This window comes from Amborella trichopoda, chromosome 10 (assembly GCF_054954075.1).
Source record: "Amborella trichopoda isolate Santa Cruz 75 chromosome 10, AtrichopodaSantaCruz75HAP2 v2.0, whole genome shotgun sequence".
In the NCBI taxonomy this organism is placed as follows: Eukaryota; Viridiplantae; Streptophyta; class Magnoliopsida; order Amborellales; family Amborellaceae; genus Amborella; species Amborella trichopoda.
In genome coordinates this window covers 3,771,951-3,799,451 of record NC_142345.1, presented here as the reverse complement: position 1 = coordinate 3,799,451, position 27,501 = coordinate 3,771,951, and the positions used below count along the sequence as shown (strand labels likewise).

The window sequence follows — 27,501 nt, the reverse complement described above, 5'->3', positions numbered from 1 at the left end:
GAAAATAGACGGTCCAGATAATGTATACAAGCTGCACTACTATTAAGACTCAGATTATTTTTTCGATTCACTTTCATACAACTCCTTACCGGTAGATCGATAAACACATTTTTGTTTTTTAATATACAGATTGAACTCAAAATTTGTGTGTATATATACAGTTTTCAATTTTCACCATCATGTACATTTAAAACATATGAAAATTTAAATAAAAATAAAATAGCTAAAAAACATGAATATATCAGTTGGTTATCTATGGAAACAAATGGCGGCAAAATCGTATAATCCTTCAAATGCCTCACAAAGCATCAATGGGGCTCTCTCTCACTATCGCCATTGTAAGCTTTTCCTCTCTTATTTAAGCTTTCTCTCTGCTCTTTAATCTTTCCATATGGTCGATGCTGCGATCTTTCTCTCTCCTCTTTAATTTCTCTCTCTTTAAATTTAGGTATCTCTCTTCTATAAACTCTCTCTCTCTCTCTGATTTTACCTTCCAAAACCCTAAGGACTGATGGTCAAGAGAAGCTGATAAATATCCTTTGTTGCCTAGGCAAAAAATGCAGAGAGAAGCTGATAAAACAACCAAGAGAAGACCTGTTCAGAGAGAAGCTGATAAGAGCTAATCGAAACCCACCGAATGGTATGGTTTTTTTGTTTCATTGACTGCAAATGGATTTTGCTGCCGGCCCTAGAGTTAGAGAGAGAAACGTTAGAAATATCCCCATTTGCGTTTTCAAAATGGGTTTCAAATCGTAGAGATAGAGAAACAAACATGAGAGAAATATCAGCTTCGTCCATATTATTCTTAACAATATCCCCATTTGGGTTTTTAAAATGGGTTTCAAATCGTAGAGATAAAGAGAGAAACATTAGAGAGATATATCAGCCGCATCTGTAAAACTTCTTAACAATATCCCCATTTCGAAATGGGATTCAAAATCTCTTATCCTCTCTCTAAAATCTCTCTCTTGTTTAAATATGATGTCCATGAAAAACATATCAGGTTCCAAAACCCTAAGGACTGATGGTCCATCGAACCTGATATGTTTTTATTTTCTTTTCCCTTTCAAACATATCACGCTCTCCTCTCTTATTGAGACTCGCGAGCTTTATATTTCTCCTAAATTGTGCGTTCTATTTCATATTTTCTCATTTGGATTGAACTTCCATTTTTTTTTCTTCCCTCATTGTTTTCGCCATACAAAAAAGCTATCTTAATATTGGAAAATGTGTCATATATCCAAATGTTTATTGTCTCGCTCATTGTATTCTTGCATTGTTTCCCTTTGTTCTTTAATTGAGAAATTTATGCTGTTTTGTCATTGGTGAATCTCGTTCTTATTCAAGCTTTGTGTTATCTGATGTGCAGTAGGTTAGTATAAATTCAAATAAACACCAATATGCTTCTCAATCACCCGACAGCTTCGTGCACAAGGCAACAAGATCCTTCTATTTATTTGATTCATAATTGTGATCGATTAAACCAGAGAAGGATAAGATTACGGTTGTCTTTGAAATGCTTGATGGACAAGGCAGCTTCTTCAGTGCATTTGTCAAATGATGCGAAAGAACTCACTCATTCTTTAGGCGAATCTGTGAAATGTGGGGCATTTAGCATTGGTAATCAGAGTTGTCCAGGAAGGTAATTGTTTTACATGCCATCTATTGGGGAGCAACATTTATATTTAATCATGTTATTCTTTATAAAAGCAGTTCCTTTTAAAAATAAAAGTTGGGTGTTTTGAGCATTAGGGATATATTGGATGTTTTGAGCATTATGGATATATTTCTCAATTGATACAGTTTCTTTTAAAAATTAAAGTTGGATGTTTTGAGCATTACAGATATATTGGGTATTATGGATATATTTCTCAATTGATGCATAATTTAGAACTGTTTGATTTGATTTTCCTGATAATTTCCATGAAGTTTGGTACTTTCATTTTCAGCAGAATGAGTTGCTCTCATGGGCCTCCATAATTATTCTGATTCAAGGAATCTATGTGCTTGAGTGGATCATTTAATGAATCTAAGTATTTATTACTTATCGAAAAATGAAAAAGACCAATATATATGCTTGTTGTTTATCAAAAAAAAAAAAAAAAAAAAAAAAAAAAAAAACTGTATGCATTTACACATTCTATATTCTTGTTGCTTATCAAAAAAGAAAATAACTTGTCACTTATCACCAAAAAAAAAAAAAATCTGTGTGCATGTTGACTGGCATGTCACATTACAAGAAAACACATCTTATGCTTTTAATTTGCCTCAGAAATTGGGTTATGAACCTTGATGATGCTAGTTGTACTGAACTTTTTCCATCATCATTTGATAAACCTATGTGTTTTTATATTAATTGCTAAATTAACTCACTATAGTTTCTCAAAAACGCGTGTTTGCAGCAAGGACTCACTGCCCATTCGTGGGATAACAGATAAAGTCGTCGGTGTGTTAGGGGGAGGGCAGCTGGGCCGCATGCTTTGTCAGGCAGCATCAATTATGGGAATCAAAGTAGCAATTTTGGATCCCCTCGAGAATTGCCCCGCTAGTTCAATATGCTTCCGCCATATGATTGGAAGCTTCGATGATAGTGATGCGATTCAAGAATTTGCAAAGATGTATAGCTCTCCAAACTTAAAATGGGAACTTGGTGCACACACACACACACTCACACACAAATGGTCATTCTCATATATGTGTATTCATGCATGGATTTATCTGCATCTTATCCATGTACATATGTTTGTATTCCTGCATTTACGTGTTTGCGTATATTTGCATGTGGATAATGTATGTGTATGTTTTTTGTACACAGATAAACACACACATACTTCCACACCAGCGATTGTAATCTTACTAAATACAGAGCATACTCACGTAACTATGTGTATGTATACATATTTGACAGTTGTGGGTGTGTACTTAAGCATCTGAATATGTTGACATTTATTTACAGGTCTCTCTCCCTCCCTCCCCCCCTTCCTCTTCTCTCTTTACATGCATTGAAATTTGTGATATAATTACTATTCCTCTAGGTATAAGCAAGCATTGTGTGCAGTTACATACACGTACATAGGAATGGTCAGGTGCTTAGAAGCATTTTAAAAAAAAAATATAGGCATTTAGACATAAAATTATCCACATTTTACCTTTCTCATTGACTATTGATCCATCTTCCATCCCTTTCTGTATTCAGGCGTTTATAAATGTAGGCTTATTATTATTTCATCCAGTCATTGAATATTGGTCCATCTTGATCCTTTGCTATCTTGTGATTAGGTGTGATGTGCTCACTGTTGAGATTGAGCATGTTGATGCTGCCACCCTTGAAAGACTTGAGCAACAAGGAGTGGACTGCCAGCCTAAAGCTTCTACATTACAGACAATCCAAGTAAATCATGATTTGATAATTTTGATTTGATTTCCGCTTTGTCCTTGCATATGTTCACATGAAAGGCCTCTTTTCTCTTTTGATTAACCTTTGTTCAATTTCTACAAAAGTAAAGGAACCTTTTCATTCCCTAAACTCAGTCTTTATGCTGTTCAAGGATTTTGTTTCAAACAATTGGATTTCTTGTTGACTAGAAAATAAACAAATTTTTTTTTTTGAATTGCTTGCTGCAGTTCTTTTTGATGGAGAATGGAATTTTTTTTTGCTCATGGTTTATTTTTGGATCTGATGCAGGATAAATATCTCCAGAAAGTTCATCTTTCTCATCATGGCATTCCACTTCCAGATTTTATGCAGGTTAGATATCTTGTAAATACGAGCAGTGTTTCATTTATGATTTTGAAGTGATCTATGTGGTTCTGATTTTGTCTTATTATTTGGTCAAGGTAGATAGTCTTGAAAGTGCTGAAAAAGCAGGTAATTTGTTTGGTTATCCTTTGATGATCAAAAGCAAGAGGCTAGCTTATGATGGGCGTGGAAATGCTGTTGCCTACAAGAAAGAGGATCTTTCTTACGCCGTTTCGGGTAATGCCCGTGATACATGTTAATATGGAACATTACTACTCGTACATGCCAACTGACCTTTTGCTACAAACTTTCATCCTAGTAGATAACATCCACTTAACATAATTGGCCTACTTTTGCTTGCATATCCCAAATATAGGAAAAGGCATCTTTTGCATGAAAATGTTATATATTTTTGATCTTTTTCAAGAAAATGTTGGTTAGTCATATAGAAGTAAAAAACTGTGGTGTTGGTGTTTCTTGTTGCACGAACCAAGGCAATCTTTCTCAGCTTTAAGTTTTACTGCAAGGATTTTGTGGAAAGTGCTGTAACCTATTTTCAACAAGTCCTAACAACACAATAACACTTGTTCAACATTCTGCGCTTATTACTCTCTTAAATGCATTCTGTTCCAATATCATAAGCCAAAACTTAAAACTTCACATTGAGGCCTTAATAGTATTGATGGGGTTAGAAAGGCTATGTAAGGTTGGGATCATCGGGGAATATTAAATTGAGGAGGATAAAGGCGATTTCATCCATCATGCATAGGATTTCTTCTTACCCGTTCAAGACGAATGATTTAAGATTGGGTTTTGATCGTGCCTTGTTGCATTAGCTGGATTTCATTATCATTCTTTGAGGGATTTTTCTAACTCTTTTACAATGCAATATTGGTATATAAGGTTAAGCAGTTGTTATTAGTCTGTTTTATGGCCTTCAAATTGTAGTTGCTGATTATAACGAGTATTGAGGTAAGTGAACGAGGGATATGGGACTTGCTGATTTCTGCCTTTATGTTGCAGCTATTGCTGTTATTTAAGTTCTTTTGAAAGGTATATCTATCATTTTGAGGTTATTTATTCTTTTTGTTATGTTGCAACTTCATCCGGTAATCTTTTCTCCCTTGCCATTATAATCTCTGGTGCTTTCCTCTGTGACTTACCACTTAAACTCTATTTTTTTCTTTTTCATGTTCATTTAGCATGTTATAATTAAAGTTCATCGTTATTCGGATGCCTTTGTTTATACAATTTGTAGCATTGGGTGGATTAGACCGAGGTCTATATGCTGAGAAATGGGCACCATTCATTAAGGTATGTCAAAGCTTGGATGAATTATTGATTTGTTTATCTTTTTCAACGTTCTATCTTACAGATAATAGACATTCAACGTTGTCTTTGATCTCAACTTATGGTTTATTTGTCACTTTCAAAATGGCATTAGATTGTTTCTTGTATAATGTATGAGGTATTGTATAATATATGGACCACAGACTGGCTATCCACGATCCATCCTCATCGGTTACGGTTTAGATGAACTGTTTTTCCACTTCTAAGTCCATCAGCAGAGCTTTGTTTGCTCGTTACCACCTTTTAATGTCCATATGGTACACAACGTGTATAATCCATGGACCCATGAAATTAAGTATGAGTGGGCTACCATTTCTGAGAGATGTCTTCATGAACCAAGTAATCTGCAAAATTTGCTGGAACTTTCTCAATTGGTTATAGTGTAGGCCACTGTATGAACATGAAACATTACTTTTGTTGTCTGAAGTATCATCAGAATTTGTACATTGACTTCTTGAATTGGATGTGCTTATCTAGGTAGTTTTGTGTTTCTTACAATCTTTCTTTATTTTTTATTTGGTAAGTAATCTTTCTTCTTAACGTGTAAGTGGGCATATCTACATGCATGCCTAGCCCATGTGATTTGATTAAGCCTCCCAAACCCTAAGGTATGCTTTTGCTAGCAATCTCTATGGCTGGGCACCTTTAATGTTGTAAACCAAATTCCATTCTCACTAAAATGTCTCCATCCACCTACTCTCATGGTGTTCTTTTTAGGTCTCCAACCTTCGGAGTTGCCTCTCCGATCGCCCACCATCGATAACTTCCCAAGCCTCTGTACTTGTATGGGCTAGGAGAAGATCTCAACTTGACTGTCACTTCCTTCATGTCAAAATGGTCAAGGACATCATTTGTGTCAAAATGGTCAAGGATACTTGTGGAGTTTACTTTCTATCACTTTTAATGGTCCATATGAGGTTCCAAGGAGATATGGTTTGAAGGGTTGAAAGAGATGTCCTTCATCATTATGAATCACACCTCAGAGCATTGGTGGCATTATGCTATACTTTGTGCTCTAGTCTTCCCTTAGGCATAGATATCTGTTTTATTGAAGACAATTTTCCAGTTTGAAACCTTATGTTATCTAGTCATGACTTCTCAAATCTTAGTACTCCGTCTTTCCCATGTGAAACTTTTTCAACAAGGTGATGAGCTTGTTACTGGTCTTGCTTTCAATGTTGCGCCGCTTGGCATCTATGGGGTTCCTATCTTTCCAAGTTTGTCTGTGAACAACTGGAATACATGCATCTCCACATCATTGCACTCCTTTGATTCTCTTTCATACGAGACAATTTCTGCACATTAGCAACTAGGAACATGTAATAATCCATCTTATGTGAAGCATATGTTAGATACCTCCCTAAAAATTTCTAGCTGGAATCAAAAGATGTGGAAGCGTCTCCTGCCTAGGTCCCTGTGTATCCTTCAAGAGTTCCATGGTAGTGTTAATCTGAAAATAAAGTAGCCATGAGTAATGCTGTACATCATCCAGTCCTCCACCTCCTAATGATTTCTCCCTTTAAGGTACCTATGTCACTCCAGTTGACATAGCTGTATGCTTTTACAAATCGAGATTGGTTATAATGCCATCTGTTTTCTTTATTGCTTTTCCTTTTGTGAATTTATCTTCTGCCTTTTTTAAATCAATTTGGTTGTTGCACTGTTGGTTACTGCTTTTCCTTTTGTGATTTTATTTGGGTCAATGCATTATCATGACCTTTGTCATTCTAATGCAGCACCTATCCCCTATGTTTACTAGGATATCCCATTCCTGCTGCTGTTTTGCGTGTTTACCAGGATATCCCCTATGTTTACCAGGATATGCCATTCCTGACACTTAGACACTGGAGCGACATTTCCCAATGCCCAGGACATTAATAAAATATTAAAGCATAAGGCTGGGGTTTCAACCTAAAACATCTCTTGCCGTGTTCATGTAGTCTATCACTCTCCCAACTACATATAAGTGTAATAAATATGAGCTGTATATTATATATATATTAAAATCTATTATTTTATTATAAATAATGATTATATGGACACATCGTCCCTTTCTTGATTTTAGGCTGTTGCATTTAACACTTGCAAATGAGTCAAATCAAGTGAGCTGTATGATTTGACTTTCTAAATCAGTAAATGGAAAAAATTCAACAGCTGTTGCATTTAACACATCATCCATGTCTAGGTAACACTATCCCAATAGTTATAGGGAACAAAAGAAGTATCCCTGCTGATGTGCTCTATTTTTTTTTTAAAAAAAATTAAGAAATGGAACGAAGATGCTTAGCATAAAAAAAAATAGTTGTACAAAAAGTACTTAAGTTGAACATTGTCATGTTGTTTTTCTCTTTTGCATAATTGCATTTGAAAACCTGAATTTCATCTTTTAAATTTGTGATTTTTTTTTCCTTCTGTTATACAGGAGCTCTCTGTAGTTGTGGTGAGAGGAAGGGACAATTCTGTTTCATGTTTTCCTGTGGTTGAAACATTTCACAAGTAAGAAATTGTTTTTCTTTTATCTGTTTTTACTATAGCATCTTGCTCAGTGTGAGACATGTAGGTTAACCTGTATTTACTTTCTTTTCATTGTTTATATGTTCATATACTTTTAAATGTTGTTCATCATCGAGTGATAATGTAATGTCTTGCTTTTTATGATGGTTTTTGAATGCATAATCTCCTATTCATCTTATTACTGCAATCTGATCTCTGTTTCTTCTTGTCCTTCGATGGGCAACTACAAAGTGAAGTTGACCTATGTTCCTTGGAGCATGGGCAGGAGAATTTATGGATAATGGTTATCGCGCTCATATTACACTGTCCTAGACCATGTTGGGGTTTAGATGGATATTGTGATTTTGTAGAACCAAATTGCCGCAATTTGGGACCATGCTTTAGGAAATTGATTTTAATTTTAAAATAGAGTTATCGACTAATAACTTGGACTTGGTTTGGGACTTTGTGCGATCTTCCTTCTCCTGAATTTGTCTCAAGTGGACTTGGTGAGTCGTCAGAAAGCAAAAACTCAAAAACAATAGGAAAAATTAGAGAGAATGACAGAAACATCCGTAGCTTTATGTGTTGCAACGTTTTCTCTTGCAGCATACCAAGACGACATAGCAGAGTCCTGATTGTCCTGACTTGTGTCTTTACAGAACTACTTCAAAAAGATAAAATGAAAATCAAAATCCAAAAATACGGAATAAAGAGAAACAAGGGAAACATTTTGTAGTTTTAAATGTTGAGTTTTATTCTGTGGAACATATCAAGGCGACTTGGATGTTGCTAATTTAATTTTATGATGCTTTTCAGTCATAGGATTAGTCTTCTAAATCATGCAGTTTGAATTTTTTCCATTTACTGATTTAGAAAGTCAAATCATACATTCATCGTTTTGAAATTCTTTCCATGATACAAAATCCAGACAAAATTGTGTTCTTTACCACTTTCATTAGAAAGTTTACAATTTTCATTGGCGTATGACACTTCAGACCGTTAATTTGAAATAAATTCGATACCAATGCAAATTGAGATAAATAAAATGAACTTTCAAGTATGGGTCAACAACATCCAATAGGAAGGATCAGAGGCACTGGGTGGCATAGATTTTTCTTTCTGGATTAAAGTTAGCGTTGAAGTAGGGTGTGAATGTCTAGTTGTAAGCATGAAAATCTACTCTTATGGGGAAAAGAGAAAACAAATTTAGAACTTAGAGAAACCCCAGCTATTCAGGTCCATCAATTACATCTCAGAGGTTGAAATCTTTGCTTGAATGCCTAGAGGGCCTACAGATGTTAAAAAAAGTGAAAGAAAGAAATAGAATGAAGGCGCAGAGAGCCATTGAAGGTCTGGGAGGCTTTCACCAAACTGAAGAATAGAACCATGACTTCCTTCCCCTTCCAAGGCCATAAGAGAATGTATGGAGCCATGGGGAAAAGCCTCCATAACAAATAGTAAACTTTCTGAAGATAGAGTTGCAAATTTCTACATGAACTGCTTTATTGAGATGTTACTCCATGGGTTGGACAGAAGAATCCAATGAGGCATTGCCTCATGGTTGAACCCTTTGGAAAGTTGTTCCGTTGGTTTAGAGAGAAGGTGATCCAATGAGGAGTCTGCTCTTCGTTGAGAGGTTATAGAAGTTGCAAAACCTCTTCATGTGTCGAGTGAGAAGATAGTCCAATGTAGCGTTACATCATTGATGAACTCTTGGGAAGAGCCTCTCCACGGCTTTAGCAAGAAGATGATTCAATGAGGTGGTACCTTGTGGTTGAAACCCTTGGAGAGTTGCAAAGCCTCTCCATTGGTTTAGGGAAAAGATGATCCAATAAGTTGGCGGCCTCATGGTTGAAATCCTTACGTGAGTTACAGGGATTCCGCCCATTACATGCAAATAGATTCGAAAATGGAGCTACCCAGACTTCCAATAAAAAGAGAGATGTCATATGTTGCGGATCGTAGATCCCGGCAAAACAAGGATGTTCTTCCTTGGAGGAGAGGAAAACATGTTACAGAGCACCAGCCTTTCCAAATGACGAGAGTTCCTCCTCACAATGAATCTTGTTACTAAACCTAATCTTCTCTTTAAGAGGAAGATCTATCCTCAAATGAGAAAAGAGATCCCCTATTCATAGGTAAAAGGAAATCCTCTGATCAGTTCATTCAACCTATGGCCCTTGGGTTGTTTATCTGCATGTTATAGAGAGAAGGATTGCCCACCCCCATGTTAGGGACTGAGCATTTCCTCTCCTAAAACGAGACCTGTGGGCTTTCTCATCCCACCCCTCTTGGGATACTTTTTGTAAACATATCTATAAAGTAACATATTGTCATTAATTTAAAAATAAATAAAAATGAGAGGAGTGCGCTAGGACAGAGCTATGGGGCAGGGGGGACGAGAGAGAACAGAGATCATGGTTAGGAGGGAGGGAGGGAAGACTTTGATCTGCCAAACCTTGTGATAATCCTAACATGTGTGTTTTTGATACTTCCTATCCAATGTGATGTTTGCTTGTTTTTGTTGGCGATATATAGAATGTGTGTTTGTGTGTGCCAAGACCAACAACTGGCCAATCCGCAATTCCTAAGTGAGTTGAGGTTATAGAAGCAAACTTCCCATATTTTGCATAATTAGACAGGAAATAACCTCTATGTAGTTAATATTACATGTATTTGCATCATTAGAAAAAAAAAAAAAAGATCTTTCGAAGAATTTTGTGTCTTCATTACTCATCATTTTATATTATTACTCCATAGATTCATGTGATTTGAAGCCCATAAGAAGCTGAGTGTAGATTCATTGCATTCCTCTTGGTGCTGATGTCATCTCATGAACAAAGTTTGTCTCTATATCTGTTTCATGAATTAGAAGTGACTAATTGTTTATTCATTACCAACATTGTAACCACTGTTATCTTTGTCATATAATTGTGCTTCCATAGGGACAACATTTGCCATATTGTGGAGGCTCCTGCTGATGTGCCAGAGAAAATAAGGAAGCTCGCTGGTGATGTTGCACAAAGAGCTGTTGGTTGTTTAGAGGGCGCTGGTGTCTTTGCAGTTGAGTTGTTCTTGACGAGGGATGGTCAGGTGACATTCTCTTACTCAGCTTCTCATGGAATCTTCAACAAGGGTTGCGTATCCATGTTGGAGACATATCGAAATAGATATGAGTACAGATTCACCAGGATTCTTCATGGTCAATAATTCTCGAAAAAGGGCTCTTAATTAACCTAGACATTGATTCAGACATGCCCAGATTCTTTTCACGAAGTGTTGGAATCTTCTTCCCAAGAAATCCTACAATAAAAATATTTTTCTATTATTTTAGCTTTGAGTTCTTTATTTAAACCCTAATGCACATTAAGGGGTACAACCGATACTTAAATTATGAATTTTTTGAAGAAGAGAATAATGACGAAATTATCGAATTTTCTTTTCCTCTCTTTCTCTTCATTCTGTAATTTCTGATCTCTCTCTCTTTCTCTCTCTCTTTCCCCCCCTCTCTCTCTATCTCCCTCTCCTTGTCTCTCTCTCTCTATCTTTCTCTTCCCCCCCCTTCTCCCGCTTTCTCTTAGCTCTCTACCTACTTATTTGGAAAAATAACAGAAACCCCAAACTTTTCTGACTTAAGATTCCAACTTTTATGCATTAAATGCATCACAACCATTTCCTTTTTAGCGGTGAGTGCAAAAGTAAAAACTTGCAGTTTTTGCTTTGCACTCAATGCTGTTTTGAATATCCCATTGAGTCTAATGCATCTCTTTGTTCATATCACTATTAACTCCACTTCCGCCATCATCATTACCATTTTGATTTTGTACTTCTTTGCCTGTGGAGGAGAATATGATCTAATAAGGGTGAGGACCTTAAACTTTCCCTTAACCCGTCCCAAGCCCAGGTAAAGGAGGTGGGTTGCATTAGTTAGGCAGCTAGTTTAAAATTTTGCCACATCTTATCATGAATCTTGAACTTATGGAGGTACATGATTCATGTAGTCGATCCCAAATAATTGGGATAAAGCTTGAATGATGATGATGATGAATCAAAATACATCTAAAATTTGAACTCCTTAAACCCATTTTATATGTCATTTGATGAGCTATTTAAAATTTAACCAAAAGAATGGTGTGTGTGTATAAATAAATAAATTGTTGATCTCGGTTATGCTTCCAGCCATTAGATCTTTGATTGAATGGTTGACAGTGTATGGTGCTTTCAATCCTTTTATTTTCTTTTACAAATCGGATCAAGCTCAAAATTTTAGGTATATCTGCATGGCATCATCACATCAGAGAAAAAATTTAAAACAAATATTTCCAAAGAGTTTAAAATGATAGAAATACCCCTGAAATATTAAATGGGTGTTTTTGCTATTTTAAGTTTTTAAAAATATAGGAAAGGGGCTGGGGTCGTGGTGGTAGCATCCCTACATCCAGTTATCACATCGTGGTATCCATTCCTATTGCTGACACCCCCAATTAACACTTTCAAAATGTAACTTCCTAATCTATTGAAAAAAACGGGTAGGGGCCTCTGTCTTCTCCATTGAATTACCCAATTTTTTTTTTTTAAAAAATATTTGTTTATATTTTTTTTGTGCGCCTAATATGTAGCACACACCGAAAATTTCGGCCGGATCTGGTTTGTAGAAAAAAGATTAAAGTTCAAATTGTAACATGCACTCTCAATTGTCCGATAAAGATTTGATGGCTAGAAGCTTAACCCAAATTATTATTCATTTTAGGTGACAACCTATCGCTAGCTTTTTCTACATATATATATATATATATATATATATATATAAATATAAATCCTACTTTTTGAGGCTTGAAGAATTTGATATCCTGTACTTGTGTCCTCTAATAGCAATCCTACCCATACCCATGCAACATAGATCTTTGCTAGTTGAATTTCAAACTTGCTATATCCTTGTGATCTCAAATTCTTGTCTCTGATTCTGTTTGTTGCATAGGTCATGATATTTCCATGTTGATATGACCATATTATCATTTTCTTGCTTTCTAGATTTTGCTAAACGAAGTGGCCCCAAGACCTCATAATAGTGGACATCATACAATTGAGTCGTGCTATGCATCACAGTATGAGCAACATTTGAGAGCCATAATCGGTCTTCCCCTTGGGGATTCGACAATGAAGATTTCTGGTGCTCTCATGTATAATATACTTGGCAAGGAGGAGGTACTACTCTTATTTTAGAGAAATCAAATAGATTATCATGACATATTATGGATATCATTATTCTATGAGTTTTCTGTTCTTCACTCATGAGCTTAGTCTGCTTGCCTTCTTTGTCACCAAGAAACCTTTCACTAGTCATGGGCCATGCATAGCTGAATTCCATATGATATTACTTCCAATATTCATTTGTGTTTTATCCCATGACTGCAAAAAAATATATTTGAGCTGAGATTTTTGTTTGAGTAGTGATCCTGTGAGACCCTCCCACACCCCAAGTGCATGAGACCCTAGCCCTTAACCGTTAGATGCCATGGGCTCTCGAATAGATGAGATGCTACCTGGTGACTTGGTAAAGCACACTCTCCAATTGGGATGCCCAAGCACACAATCCAAGAAGGAAAGCCCTTAATTACCCAAATTCCGTACTTCTTTTCCCACTCTCTCCCAAGGTTTCGAAGGAAGGGCAAGCAAAGTGGTCATGAGCCAGAATTCATTCTCTCTCTTAATGTTTTTTTTTCTATGCGTGTTGCACGCTCCCTCCTCAATCTAGAATCCACCCTTTTGATCGTATCAAGAATGGGAGAGGATTTCCTCTTTCTAACACCAAATTTTTTCTCCAGACCGTATTAGGATTTGGAAGATAAGAAACTTCTGCTTCTCTTTGTCTGACACCTATATGAAGTTAGTGAGGCTCTCTCTCTATCAAAAAATATTTATATCACAAGAAGAGATATTATGAACTGAAAATAGTGCAGAAGCTTTCGCTTCCACCATGTGATTGATAAAGGGCCTCTAGGAAAGAGGCAATTTCAGAGAGAGTGTTTGTGCTGCTTTGCCTAAAAACTAGGCCCTTGATTCCTCTTCAACCAGAAACTAGATAACTTGGAGCTTTTGTCTGAGAAACTTTCATAATCTTAAGAGAGAGAAAGACATGGGTGGAGACAGAAGATAATGGGAACCAAAAAAGAAAGGTTGTCTGAGAAACTTCCATAATCATGGAGAGAGATGTGGGTGGCTGGAGAAGATGGTGGGAACAGGGAAAAGGAAATTCCAGCAAGAAAGCAACCCCACACTCTCTCTAATCCATTAGGGCCTCTTTTGAAGCATCAATGTCCTCTGGTGGTAGACTGATTTCCTTGGGGAGGAAAGGGTGAGAGAAAGAGGAAAATAAAGAGAAGAAGAGCAGTACTCAGAGAGAAGAGAAGGATGAGATGAGAATTCTGCTCACTCATGCTTTTGGTGAAAAATGAGAATGGAGACGAAAAATGGGATTGGAAATATTAAAGACGAAAAATGGGGTTGGAAATATTAAAGATGAAAAATGGGATTGGAAATATTAAAGACGAAAAGTGGGATTGGAAATATTAAAGATGAAAAATGGGATTGGAAATATTAAAGACGAAAAATGGGATTGGAAAATAAAATAGAGAGCGAGAGACGGAATAGAAAAAGAAAAGGAAAAAAACATTAGGAGCTGAAGAGGTTTTTGATTTTCTTGGATTCTGTGCCTTACCAGTTGATTGGGTTACTAGGTATTAACTTGAAAGTCTGTTGAGATCTAACTGCTACGGATTGCGGTCTCATGCCATCGGCGTGGGGGAGGTCCTAGAGGATCATTACTCTTTTTATTTCTGCAATGCTATATCTGTAAAATGCCTGTAGGTAGACAAAATATTATGACCAAAGCATGGACATTACATTTGATATAGTTTAACGCCTCTATGCACAATTGATATGGCCAAACTTATAGAGAATTGTACAAATCCATGTGGTGTTTGGCTACTGGCTAAGAAGTCTTTATGGGTCAATTCTCAAAATTTGAGCAGCTTGACAATTTGGATTGGAGCTTGAGGCACACAATAATTGTTGGGGAATCACATATTGATAGGAGATTAAGATTACACTCAGCAAGGAATTTCAAATAATCACATTGTGATTGTTGTCTTCTAATAAGCAAATGGGAATCTACAATACTAGTGCAATGTCTAGTTTAATATTTCATTAAATTGCTACATAGGTCACTATGCCATATAATTTATTCATGTTTTATTATCTTTTTACGTACTTATTTAGAGGGTGGGCTCAACGAGTCATTTATTTGATTTATTAATTGCTTGAGTTGAACGAGTTTATGTCAAGGGCTTTGCTTAATCAAAGGAATTGATTTAATCTATCACTAGAAAAAAGAAGAAGAAGGAATTGATTTGAAATGTTATAACGCCATTAAAATTGATATATTCAGGGTGAGCTTGGATTTAGTCTTGCTCATCGGTTGATGCAAAGGGCTTTGACTATTCCTGGAGCTAGCATTCATTGGTATGGAAAACCAGGTACATACTTTGTAGATGAAGAATTTGTTTAGAGCTGTTCTCTATTCTATTTATGCCATATACGTCATAATTTTTACAATGTCTGTAGAAATGAGAAAGCAACGTAAGATGGGGCACATCACAATTGTGGGCCCATCAATGAATGTGGTGAAAGCATACCTAGGTAAAATGTTGGAGAGGGAAGCCTTATCAACTAGTGCAGGTTACTAAACTAATCTCTTTGATATTCTTTTGTAATTTATCTTGAAGGGATTTGATGCAATGGTGAGAACGTCTCACTTTGCATTATGTAATTTTTGTAATTATGTTTGCATTTCCTCAAGAATCATTGTCTATTCTAGCTACTTTTGTTGTTTGAGGTGAAGTTTGCTTAGTTATATGAAATTGCAAATTCTTTGTTGATGCGAATTCTGAGTCCATGGTTTCATGGCTTCTTTCGTTCGTCAATTACAGACGTGATTCCTATACGGTCTTGTACTTTCTGCAATTTCATATGATGCTTATGCATTTCCTATTACACAAGTTCTTGAATGTGCTGCCAATAAGTCTGACATGCACATTCAAGTCTTCTTAATAATTTCTCAATGAGTTCTTGCATATAGTTTGACATTATCCTTTTTTGTTATTTTAACATGTTAACGGGTATGGTAGGTAGGAATAGAACCTGTGACGTAACGTTATGGCTCTGCCACCCTGACCACTCATTCTTCAAGCCCATTTCTTTTTTCCTTGGGTCATTTATCATACATGTTTCGTCTCAGCGGTTATGCACCTTCTCATGCATCTCATCCATTCCTGTTATGTTTTATCATTATTTAGTGTCATGTCTTACTGGTACAGTGATTCCAAGTGTTGGGATTATCATGGGATCTGATTCAGATCTACCAGTTATGAAGGATGCTGCAAAGATCTTAGAGTCTTTTGAAGTTCCTTATGAGGTTGGCCATCTCCTTTTCATGTATCCCTTCACACGCACACACGCATGCACAGAGAGAGAGAGAGAGAGAGAGAGAGAGAGAGAGAGAGAGAGAGAGAGAGAGAGAGAGAGAGAGAGAGAGTTGTGTGTTTTCCTTGTGTCTTAGAAGAGCTTTTGCCTTTGTGTAAATCCAGATAACAATTACTTCAGCTCATCGGACTCCAGAAAGAATGGTATCTTATGCTTCTCATGCCCATGAGCGAGGTGTCCAAGTTATTATTGCTGGCGCAGGTGGTGCGGCCCATTTACCAGGTTCTTCCTTGACTTTAAATTTTTAAAACAAAGGTGGTCTTGGATTAGTCAGTATACTAACTGCAGGAGACTACCATATTTCTGTTGATTGGAGAATCTCCCTTTCATAATATAGGAATGGTGGCTTCGTTGAGTCCATTGCCGGTTATTGGTGTCCCAGTAAAGGCTTCTTCATTGGATGGAATTGATTCACTGTTGTCAATTGTACAGGTATGTCCATAGGTATCGCTTTTATTTTTCATTCTTTCTATTTATTTTTGTGATTTAGTGCTGAAATTTGGAAGGATTGTTTTTAGCATTTGTTGAAACCAGTGTTTTCAAAATTGCCTTGGAACTGCCAGAGTTGGCTTGGAAGCTCTGGGGTACCAGTCTGGGTCCAAGGCTACCGGTTTGGCCCTAATGGTTCTTAGCAATTTTCTCAAAAAAAAAATATTTTTTAAATTCTCTATACATAAAATGCCCCCAGAGAATCAGCAAGGCAGCTTGGGTGTTTTTTTGAGCTGGTTCGGGATCGGTGGTGACCAGTTCGGCTCACTGGTCCTGGTTCTACTGAAACTAAAAGATAACCACATTTGGTTTTGTAAGATGACTCTAGCATATAGCATTGCACCTGATATGAAACTTAGTATCAATTATATTTTTTGCCTTCTCAACTATTTCAAGTGTTTTCCAAGTTACGAAAACTGTTCATTCCTGATAGTCACAATATAATTGTGCCAGCTTCTTTTAATCTCTCTCTCTCTCTCTCTCTCTCTCTTGTACTGGAAATCTTCAGATGCCCAAAGGTGTCCCCGTTGCAACTGTGGCAATACAAAATGCAACAAATGCAGGTTTACTAGCTGTTCGCATTTTGGCGACCCAAAACTGTGACTTACAAAGAAGGTTGGTTACTTCTGTTCTATAATTTACAGCATGAATGAATTAGTCCAACTGAGGGCCAGCTTTCTGTGTTTCTTTAGATATAATCTATATGTGCATGAAGATTGGATAGCTAAAAGTCTCCATACACATAACTGATGATTTCTTGCTCCGACATAAGTATACCGTCCAAATGCTTCCTCGGGTAAAGTTAGGAGTATTTTAGGACCCCAAATTTTGGGGATGTAAGCTCTTGAACCTAGTGGCCAACCTCAAAAAAAGAAAGAAAAAAAAGAATTATATCATCATTATCATCATCAGAGTGTTTTCCCAACTAATTGGGGCCGGCCGCACGAATCTTGATCTGTCATTCTGCTCTATCAAGAGTCATACCCTTAGTTTGGCCATAAGTTCACCTATATTTTCTCAATACTTCCAACCATATCCTTTTGGGCCTACCTTTTGTTTTTTTTGAGTTTTCCACTTAAACTAACTTGTACCTCCTAGCAGGTGCTGTACTGAGTTTGCATTGCATATGACGAGCCCATTTGTGTCTATTTTATCTTATCTTATTGCCTATTGGTGCCACACCTAAATTCTCCCAAATATATTTATTTCGAATTCTATCCATTCTTGTCTTGCCACTCATCCATCTCAACATCCTCATCTTAGTTATACTCATTCTATGGATATGTTGTTTCTTGATCACCCAATATTCCGTCCTCCATAAAGCAAAGCTGGTCTCACAATTGTCATATAGAGAATGCAAAAATTACGCTCTCTATATGCTCTAAGAAAATAACATTCCAAGATTGAAAAATATTTGGATAGTAAGATCTAAGTGTTGAGGAACTCAAAATCTATTTTTTTTCCTTTTTTAATAATCATTTAGTGATTATTTGGTAGATCCCAAAATTTCCGATTAAAAAAAAAAGGGGAAATCCTCGTACTCCTTATTTTTTATTTTCATATCTCAATCGATCTAAAGATTCAAAATATATCTCCTAACCCCCTGACTAGCTTTACCCATTTTTAACTATTTTTTTAACCTTAACAAATATAAAAAAGACATGCTCATTTTAAATCTTTCATCTCTTTACGTGATATATTCCTCCCAAATTTCTCTCTCCAACATTTACCCTCTCTCTAATGGTAGAGAGAGAGTGAGAGACATGGGGGGAGAGAGAGTGAGAGACATAGGGCGAGAGTGGGAAAATATGTAGAGAGATGTTTAAGGGAAAATCATGTGAAAAGAAAGAAATGATGATGTTTGGAAATGATATGTCTTTCTTATATTTGTTTGGGGCAAAAAAATAAGTTTAAAAAGGATAAAGTTGGATTAGAGGGTTAAAAGATATAAAACTTATAATTTTTATGACCCAAGATATGTTTTGAAACCTTGAGTCTATTGAGATATAAAACTTAAAAATGGGGGGTATAGAGATATTTCTCAAAAAAAATCCTCCGGAAGTAGTTCTTGTGGAAGCATGTTATACCTAAGTAGCTCTTTTGCATGAGGGAGCAAATGTACGATATGCTCATGTTATATCCGATATGAACACTATGTGAGTGGAGATACATGAAAAGGTTTCATTTCTATCGATATGGTCACATGAATTTTGTTTGCTCAACTCTCTCTCTCTCATATGGTTAAGTACTCTCTTTCTCTCTCATGGTTAAGTTGTTCAGTTCAGTTCATTCTTGAAAAATATTTGTTTGTTATGTCCCAGGATGATTCAATACCAAGAGGACATGAAGGATACAGTGTTAACTAAGGCAGAGAAGTTAGAAAAGGAAGGTTGGGAAAGGTATTTAAACAATTAAAAATCCACTTTTCTCTCTCTCTGTGTGCGTGTTTTGTGCACTTCCATAATTTAAAGCTCCTAATTTCAATTACAAAGAAAATAATATCCATTGTATCCTTCGCCTTTTTTGTGTTGACCTGAGATGTGTAATTTAGTATTTGTATTTTAATGTTATTATTCAACAATTCTTTTTGGAAAAAAAATTGAAGAGCTCCATGGTGGAATTCCCACAAGATATGCCAGAAGCAAATTTCTTGTGAAGTGTGTCATGTTTCTTAATAAAAGGAGCAATAGCATATAATATTTTTGGAGGAAGTTCGGAAACTCTGCTAAAAACTAAAGCAGCAGACTCTGAAGACCTCTGTGTGTGCGCGTGTGCGTGTGATATAATGACGAGAAAAGACGTGCGTGTGCGTGTGATATAATGACGAGAAAAGACGTCACATGCAAGAGGGAAAGAGGGAGAGCATGTATGCGATAGGGCTTGTCCATGCATGAGAGAGAATGTTGCTGTGGCTCTCTAGCCCCCTCTTTATCTATTTATACCTGTGCCTCTCTTACCATATGTCCAAACCTTTAAATCTTATGGCACTGCATGATGTGATAGGTACCTGACAACAAATTAAATGAGGTTTTTAAAATTTGAAATGTGGTTGACCAGCCAAGCATCATCCTAGGCATTGAAACAAGATGATACGATCTGAGCTGTTGGGCTCATTGGTTTTCTATGCGCGAACAGGTTTACACGAGTATTTTTCATATATATAAATATATATATATATATATATATATATATATATAAATGTATATATATAGATAAAAAAAAAGCCTTTTCAATACTTATAAGTGAAAATGAACAGTGATTTTGTCTATTATTATCATCATCCAAAGTTTATCGTACGGTCACGATTGTTTGGTAGTGTTTTAGTTTTTATTTTTTTACACAAATCAGAATGATATGAATATTGGAGTATGCGTACATCTTAATGAGATATATTTAATAAAAATATATAAAAAATAATTTACTAAAATAAAATTGATCAAAATACCCTTGAAATATTTTGGGGGTATTTTAGTCAATTTATTTTTTGTAAAATATTTTTTTTTGATATTTTTTGTGAATACGGCTATTTTTGATGAGCATACGTTTCAAATTTCAGATCATTTTAATTTGTAAAAAAAATAAAATAAAATGAAATACGACTGTATAATTGTGATCGTATGATGAACTTTAGACGGTGATGAGGGTACGCGAAATCAGTGTTCATTTTCGCCTATAGGCGTTTTGTAGTATCTTATATATATATATATATATATATATATATATATATATATATAGAGAAAAAATTTATATAAGGTTGTAACTTTAAAATGTAGAACTACGGATTCACCTAAAAAATCCATCGAAAAAGTTTATTTTAATGTTGAAAAACCCTATGGTTGATCATCTCGACATTGAGATGCATAACTATGAAAAATAAAAAGATTTTGAGTCTCATAAATAGTGTATCTTAGAATATATTATCTATAATATCCATTTTCAAGACTTTCATATGTTTATAGATCATTTTGATTTTAACTATTTTTGGAATTTAAAATTTTATAATTAGATATAAAAATTGATTATGAGATAATCTTAAGAACAATTTATATCAAAATTATATATTACGATAAAATTTGAATGTGCACCTTAGTTGGATTGTTTAAGGTTGCAACCTTATGGAAACCACACCCTATATATATATATATATATATATATATATATATATATATATATATATATATATATATATATATAGTAATGATCATATGAGACCTTCCTACACCCATGTGTGTAGGACCCCAAAGGATCATTACATTTGACAGAGATTTCAAAAAAAGTCAAGCCCCACACCCATGTGATATCTTTTCTAAAGATTTGTGCCAAATTTAATGGTGATCCTTTGGGGTTCTACACATATGGGTATGAGAGAGTCTCATAGGATCATTACTCATATATCCAAATGGCCCACTAGCTGATCGCTACAGTAAATGCCAATGGCCCAGACTGAATCTGGGTCGATCAGATGGTTACGACTTCTTTTCTTGTTTGAATTTTAATTTCTTTTTTTCTGTAAATTCAAATCACTTAAAATATTAGGTGTATATTCTTCTCATCAAGCCATACTTAATAAAAATAGAAAAAAAATAATTCGTAAGAAAACAAACTGACCAAAATACCTTTAAAACTTTATAGGGGTATTTTGGTAAATTTTTTTCATGTAATATTTTTTTTTTTTAAATTTTTTGAATATTCATCTATTTTTTATGTACGCATGTTCCAAAATTCAGATTAATCCGATTCGTAAAAAAAAAAATTTAAATTCAAACACTATCGGACATTCGGGATCGTTAGATCGGTCGAGATTCAATCTGGGCCGTTGACGTTTATTGTAGCAGTATGCTCGTGGGCTGACAAGATCTTTTCCCTATATATATATATATATATATATATATATATATATATATATATATATATATATATATATATATATATATATATGGAAAAGTTTATATAAGGTTGCAACCTTAAAATGTAGAATCACATATGCACTTAAAAAATCTATCAGGTTGTTTTAATGTTGAAAAACTCTAATTGATCAGCTCGACATTGAGTTGTATGAATATTTTAAAAATAAAGTTTTTGAGTTCCAAAAATAATGCTTCTTGCAATACATTATCTAAACCATCCATTTTCATGATTTTCACATGTTTATAGATCTACTTGATTTTAACCATTTTTGGAATTAAAAATTTTCTAATTAGATATGAAAATAGTTTTTAAGATAATCCTCAAAAAATTTTACAACAAAATTATATGTTATGATAAATTTGAAGGTGCGCCTTAATTGGATTGTTTAGGGTTGCAAGAAACCGTGTGTGTGTTTGTATATATAGATATATATAGAGGGACTGATTTCATGCAACAGTTGTATAGTAATATAATGCAACCACACTTTTAGAAAACCATAATTAATATATTTGTATGAACCCAAAATTTGCACATCCACTCCCTTCGTCTCAATAATCAATCCTAAAAAAAATAAAATTCTATTTGCACCCAAGATATAGTCAAAATGAGTGCCCTTCAACAAGGAATTTCGACCATCTATTTGATGAATTTCAAGATCTAGATCTTTACAAATTCAAAATCAGATTTTTATTTTTTAGCATTGTTAATCTAATGATACTAAAGCAATCTCAATATTTTGGAAAGAACAAAATTCTTCTAAGGTCTTGATCTAAGTGTCTCACTAAAATGAACAGCCTATATTAGTTGTGCTCAAGAAATATATTTTGGGGTGTATTTTTATTTTATTATTATTATTATTATTTTTGTGATCGTTCATTAGATTGAAAATAACATATATTTAAAAATTGGGGTTAAACAAATCGGTTTAACATGGCTTTTGAAGGTTGTTGCATTATATTACTATGCAACCGTTGCATAAAATCACTCCCCATATATATGAGCAATGATTTCAAGCAACCGTTGTATAGTAATATGATGCAATAACCTTATATATAGGCAATGATTTCACGCAACCGTTGTGTAGTAATATGATGCAATAACCTTATATATGGGCAATGATTTCATGCAATCGTTGTATAGTAATATGATGCAATAACCTTATATATGGGCAATGATTTCATGCAACTGTTGTATAGTAATATGATGCAATAACCTTAAAAAGCCATCTTATGGCCATTTGTTTGGTCCAAAATTTGAAATACACACTCTTTTCATTCTAACGAACAATCACAAAAAAGGGAAAAATTGAAAATACAACCTAGAAATATTTTTTAGCCCAATTAACAAAGGCCGTTCATTTTGGAAAGATGCTTAGATCTAGGCTTTAGAAGGATTTTTTCATTTCCAATTTTTTTTGGATGGCTTTATTATCATTAGATAAACAATGTTAAAAAAAAAAAAAAAAAAAAAAAAAAAGATTTTGAGTTTATAAATGCTAATATTTAGAAATTCACAAAATGAATGGTCGAGATTCATTTTTGGAGGGGACTCATTTGACCATATCTAGGGTCCAAATTGAATTTTTTTTGTTTTTGGGATTGATTATTGAGGTGAAGAGAGTGTGTGTGTAAAAGTTAGGATCATACAAGTACCACAAACATGGTTTTCTAGAAGTGTCATGGCAGTATACTATAATACAATCGTTGCATTGGATCATTGCTATATATATATATATATATATATATATATATATATATATATATATATATATATATATATATATATATATATATATATATGAAAAATGCTAAGATTAGCCCACTAGTTCATATGAACATATGAGTCCAACGGCTCAGATTGAATTTTAATTGAATTTCAATTTTTTTTCTACAAATCCAAATTACTTGAAATTTGGAGTATCGATTATTCAAAAGTATTAGAATCTAATAAAAATCTAAAAAAATAATTCATATAAATAAATTAACTAAAATACCTCTGAAAAATAATTCGAATAAAATAAATTGACGAAAATACCTTTGAAAATTTTTAGGGGTATTTTGATCAATTTATTTTATGTGAATTATTATTTTTAATATTTTTATTAGGTACGCCTTGATGAGAAGAGTTGATGCTCCAAATTCCATTTTATTCGGATTTATATCAAAATATTAAAATTATATTATCGAATTACAGTCCTGACCGTCAAATCGATCCAGATTCAATCTAAACAGTTGTGCTTATACTATTTCATCAATTACTAGGTTGACTTTAACATTTTATATATATATACATATATCATCTCACCGCGCCATTATAGGGGAGTGATTTGATACAAAGGTTGTCTAATAATATAATGAGAGAGTTTTTCTTATAGGGGAGTGATTTGATGTAAAGGTTGTCTAATAATATAATAAAAGAGAGAGAGCCGGGGGTGGGGGTGTTAGTCCTCGAATAATGTGGGTGTGTAAGAAAAAGAGAGGGGGAGATGCATGAACTTTAAGTGGCGTGTCGGACTTGATACATGAACTTCGAACAAAAAAAGACCGAAAATTAGAAAAAAAGGAGAGTCATGGTTTCGGACCGACACTATTCCTAATCTCTTGGGACCATATTGAGTTTAGGCTAGTGATTTTTAATAGAATTCACAAGTTCTGAAGTTTTTGCCTCCAAAATTGCCCGAATTTGATACTTGTGATATAAGCTAACGATTCTTGAGTCGAATCGACGATTCCTTAATGATTGATTCAAAGAAGCATGCACCCAAAGGACATGCTAACCATGCAGTGCTCTTGACACTGACCTTCCTCGCACGTGCTCAGGTCACATAGTGGTGGACCAACACCTTCATTCACGGAATACTTTGCCTCAAAAAGAACAACCTTTTACAAGGAGCTTCAATAATGCCTGTTTTGTCCAACTTGAACCACTCAAAAGGAAAGCAATGAAAAGCCATCAAAGCCCCTTACTAAAAGACCATGCCTTGTGTCCCATTGAATTTGTCCTTCTAGTGTGAGCCCCGGGGTCAAAGCTGATCACCATGTCACTTTCTCTCTCTAGACAAGGCTGATTCTTTCATCACTCTCTCTTTCTAGAGAGGGCTGGTTCCCTTCATTTACTTCTCTCTCCAGTGCCACCACCCAACATTTGCCAATCAATTGGGCCCTTATCGACACATATCAAAATCTGGTGGCATCAAAGTTTAATTTTATTTTAGTTAGTTTTATTTTTGGAGTTTGGATAGACTATTTATATTTATTTATTAAGATTATTTATTAAAAAATAATTTTATGGGATAAAAAAAGTGTTTTTTGGAGAGAGAGACTCCTTTGTAGGAGCTGTTTCTTCTATTGTGTTTATGATTATGTGTCGAAATAATTGTATCCGTACGTTTTGTTCTTTCTTCTTGTGATTTTCTTCATGATTTTTATTCTTATCTCTAATTTTTTTTTATTTCTATCTCTAAAACGCTGTTATTTTTGCTGGTGTTGTTTGCCAGTAAATTTTATATTGCGTCAGGTGGTATCTGAATGTAGCCAATTTCTTATGGATCATGGTGTTTTTCGATAGGCTTTATGGCTCGTGGACAAGGTCTATGGTCGGACATCGAGACTCAACCCATCTAGCAAGAACGAAACCTTTGAGGTCTTCGAGAGCTGAAGAATAAAAGTTTGAGAAGGCAAGTAGAAGAGCGGATCCTGTGCTTGTTGTAAAAACTAGCTTCGACAGTCAGATGCTAGTTTTGAGAACCCGTTCTATGTCAGGAGTCTCATGGTCGGGAGAATGATCTATTTCCTCATGGTCGGGAAATTGATCTACCTAAGTTTGATGAAAAACCAGCTGAAGAAATTGATCTACCTAAGTTTGATGAAGAACCAATTGAAGATGAGGAACGTTTAGTTTTAGATCTTCAATTGTAATCATCATTCTTGGATGTCACAGGTTACCCCATATTTAATGAAGTTCATGTTTTTGATAAAGAACAAGATGAAAGGAAAGAAGTTATTCTTGAGACAACAAGGGTATCTAATTTTCTTATTGATGGAGAGGTAGAGAATCAAGATATTGACTTGATTCCAGAGGAGATTGAGTCTATAGAGATACATGATGAAGAAACAGAAGCATACATGATGCGTCTTAAGGTCCAGTTCGAGCAATGTCAAGTCTAGTTTGAGTAATGTCAGCAAGAGTATATCGCTAAAAAATCCTCGACGGTTTGTCGACCTTAGTGTATGTTTTGAGCAATGTAGTAACCGACAGGTCGTATGATCATGTTTCCAAAATTCAAGTTGAAGAAGGTTGCGGCACAAAGTTGATCTTAGCACATTTTAAAACTTGACGTCGAGTTGTCTCCAACCAGGGGAGAATGATGCAGATTGGTGGCTTTAAATTTTAATTTTATTTTTGTTAATTTTATTTTTAGAGTTTGGGTAGATTCTTTACTTCTATTTGTTAAGATTAATTATTAAAAAAAGATTTTTATGGAATAAAGAAAGTATTTCTTGGAGAGAGAGAGGCCTATTTGTAGGTGTTGTTTCTTCTCTTGTGTTTATGGGCCCGTTTTGGAATATTGTATTCGCACGTTTTATTCTTTCTTCTTGTAATTTCCTTCATGATTTTCATTTCTCTATCTAAAACACGATTATTTTTATTGGTGTTGTTTATCGGTAAATTTTACACTCCATCACTTATCCACCCTCTAGTAAAAAAAGAACATTCACCATCCTGTTTCTGTCTCTCTATTATGAACCCAAGCACGCACCAATCAATAGGCCATCATCCCCTCTCTCTACAATAAACCACCAAGTTTCACCATGGCTATCCGTTGCTCTCTGTTGTACCCAAGCAAATTAATCAATATGCCATGACCATTATCTCTCTAAGTGTCATCCAAGCCATGGGAAAAAAAATTAGGAAAAATTATAAATACCCCCTCCCCCCTCCGTCCCCCTTCACAAAAGGCGTTTTGATATCATACTATTAATTTCAAAATCATTCAATTTCACATCCAACCCCCAAACAAAAAAGTTGCATTTTGTTTTACTACATTACCCTCATTTTAACCTATGTTTCCCATTCTTTCTATAAAGTAGTACACCCTTAATATAGAAGTAGGTCTGCCAGAATGTGCTAGACTTGCGCAATTTCAATATAAACTAGTTTGATTCATTTTGTGTTGGACCGGCATTGAATATTAAAAGCTGTTTGGCACATTTTGTATCGAATCAACACCTTTTATCCAAAGCTGGCACAAATGTGGTCCAACACATGTTGGGCATCCCAATTTGGAATTGTAGCTTAAATTGGGGTATTTTAGTCCAAAAAACAACTTTTTTTTTTTTGGGGGTGGGGGTGGATGCAAAAATATACAGTTTTGAGCAGTGTAGTCAAATTCGCTTTACTTCGGCTGCAAAGGCCAAAGGCTTTGGATTTTAGGGCTAGACTGAAGCAAAACGAAGCTTGGTGTTGTCAATTCAGTGAGCTTCTAGCCGATTCGGCCAAAGCTTCGGCTTCTTCAGCTAAAGCAAAGAAATATCTATAGAAAATTATTTTTCTGTATTTTTTATTTTCTAATATTTTTTAAAATTGTATTATTGTAATATATTTTATATATAAATATCTAAATTGTTTATATTAATTTTTTTAAAAAAAGTCTGAAGGCTTCACTCAAATCAGCCAAAACACCGAATTGTTTCATTTTTCTCACCGAACTGAAAAAGACTCGAAAATAAATGTGACAACATTGGTTTTGAGTTTAATAATGTAGTATGGAGGAACATGCCCAGAAAGTTCAAAATCAGAGACAAAAAAGAAAAGGCCATTGGTTGTAGCAATTATACCAAATTTAGGGTAGTGGGAAGATGACTGACTCATGTAAAGTGAGAAAGGAAGCCTTGGAATTGTGGATTGAAGAATGATCATAGTAATAGAATATGGACATCGTAGTGATGATGACGCGTGACTAACCCAACAAAAAAAAA

The 27,501-nt window shown here is 34.9% G+C and overlaps 1 protein-coding gene across 4 annotated transcripts; it reads left to right on the top strand.

The window, feature by feature from the left end:
• The first annotated feature begins 151 nt into the window (after positions 1-151).
• LOC18438490 (phosphoribosylaminoimidazole carboxylase, chloroplastic) lies at positions 152-19,244 on the top strand. 4 transcript variants are annotated; one of them, XM_020670031.2, is made up of 18 exons: positions 152-338; positions 551-640; positions 1,370-1,642; positions 2,403-2,618; positions 3,280-3,391; positions 3,686-3,748; positions 3,838-3,976; positions 4,998-5,053; positions 7,512-7,585; positions 10,531-10,678; positions 12,617-12,790; positions 15,033-15,120; positions 15,209-15,322; positions 15,961-16,058; positions 16,231-16,348; positions 16,464-16,558; positions 17,124-17,230; positions 18,937-19,244. In XM_020670031.2, exons 3-18 carry the CDS (start codon positions 1,401-1,403, stop codon positions 19,028-19,030), a joined length of 1,938 nt encoding a protein of 645 aa, XP_020525690.1. In that variant the 5' UTR covers positions 152-338; positions 551-640; positions 1,370-1,400; the 3' UTR covers positions 19,031-19,244. The 4 variants fall into 4 exon arrangements, with proteins under 4 accessions (XP_020525690.1, XP_020525693.1, XP_088706509.1 ...); XM_020670034.2 differs by having other exon boundaries at positions 182-338; positions 3,842-3,976; XM_088850383.1 differs by having other exon boundaries at positions 329-448; positions 3,842-3,976.
• Positions 19,245-27,501: the final 8,257 nt, after the last annotated feature.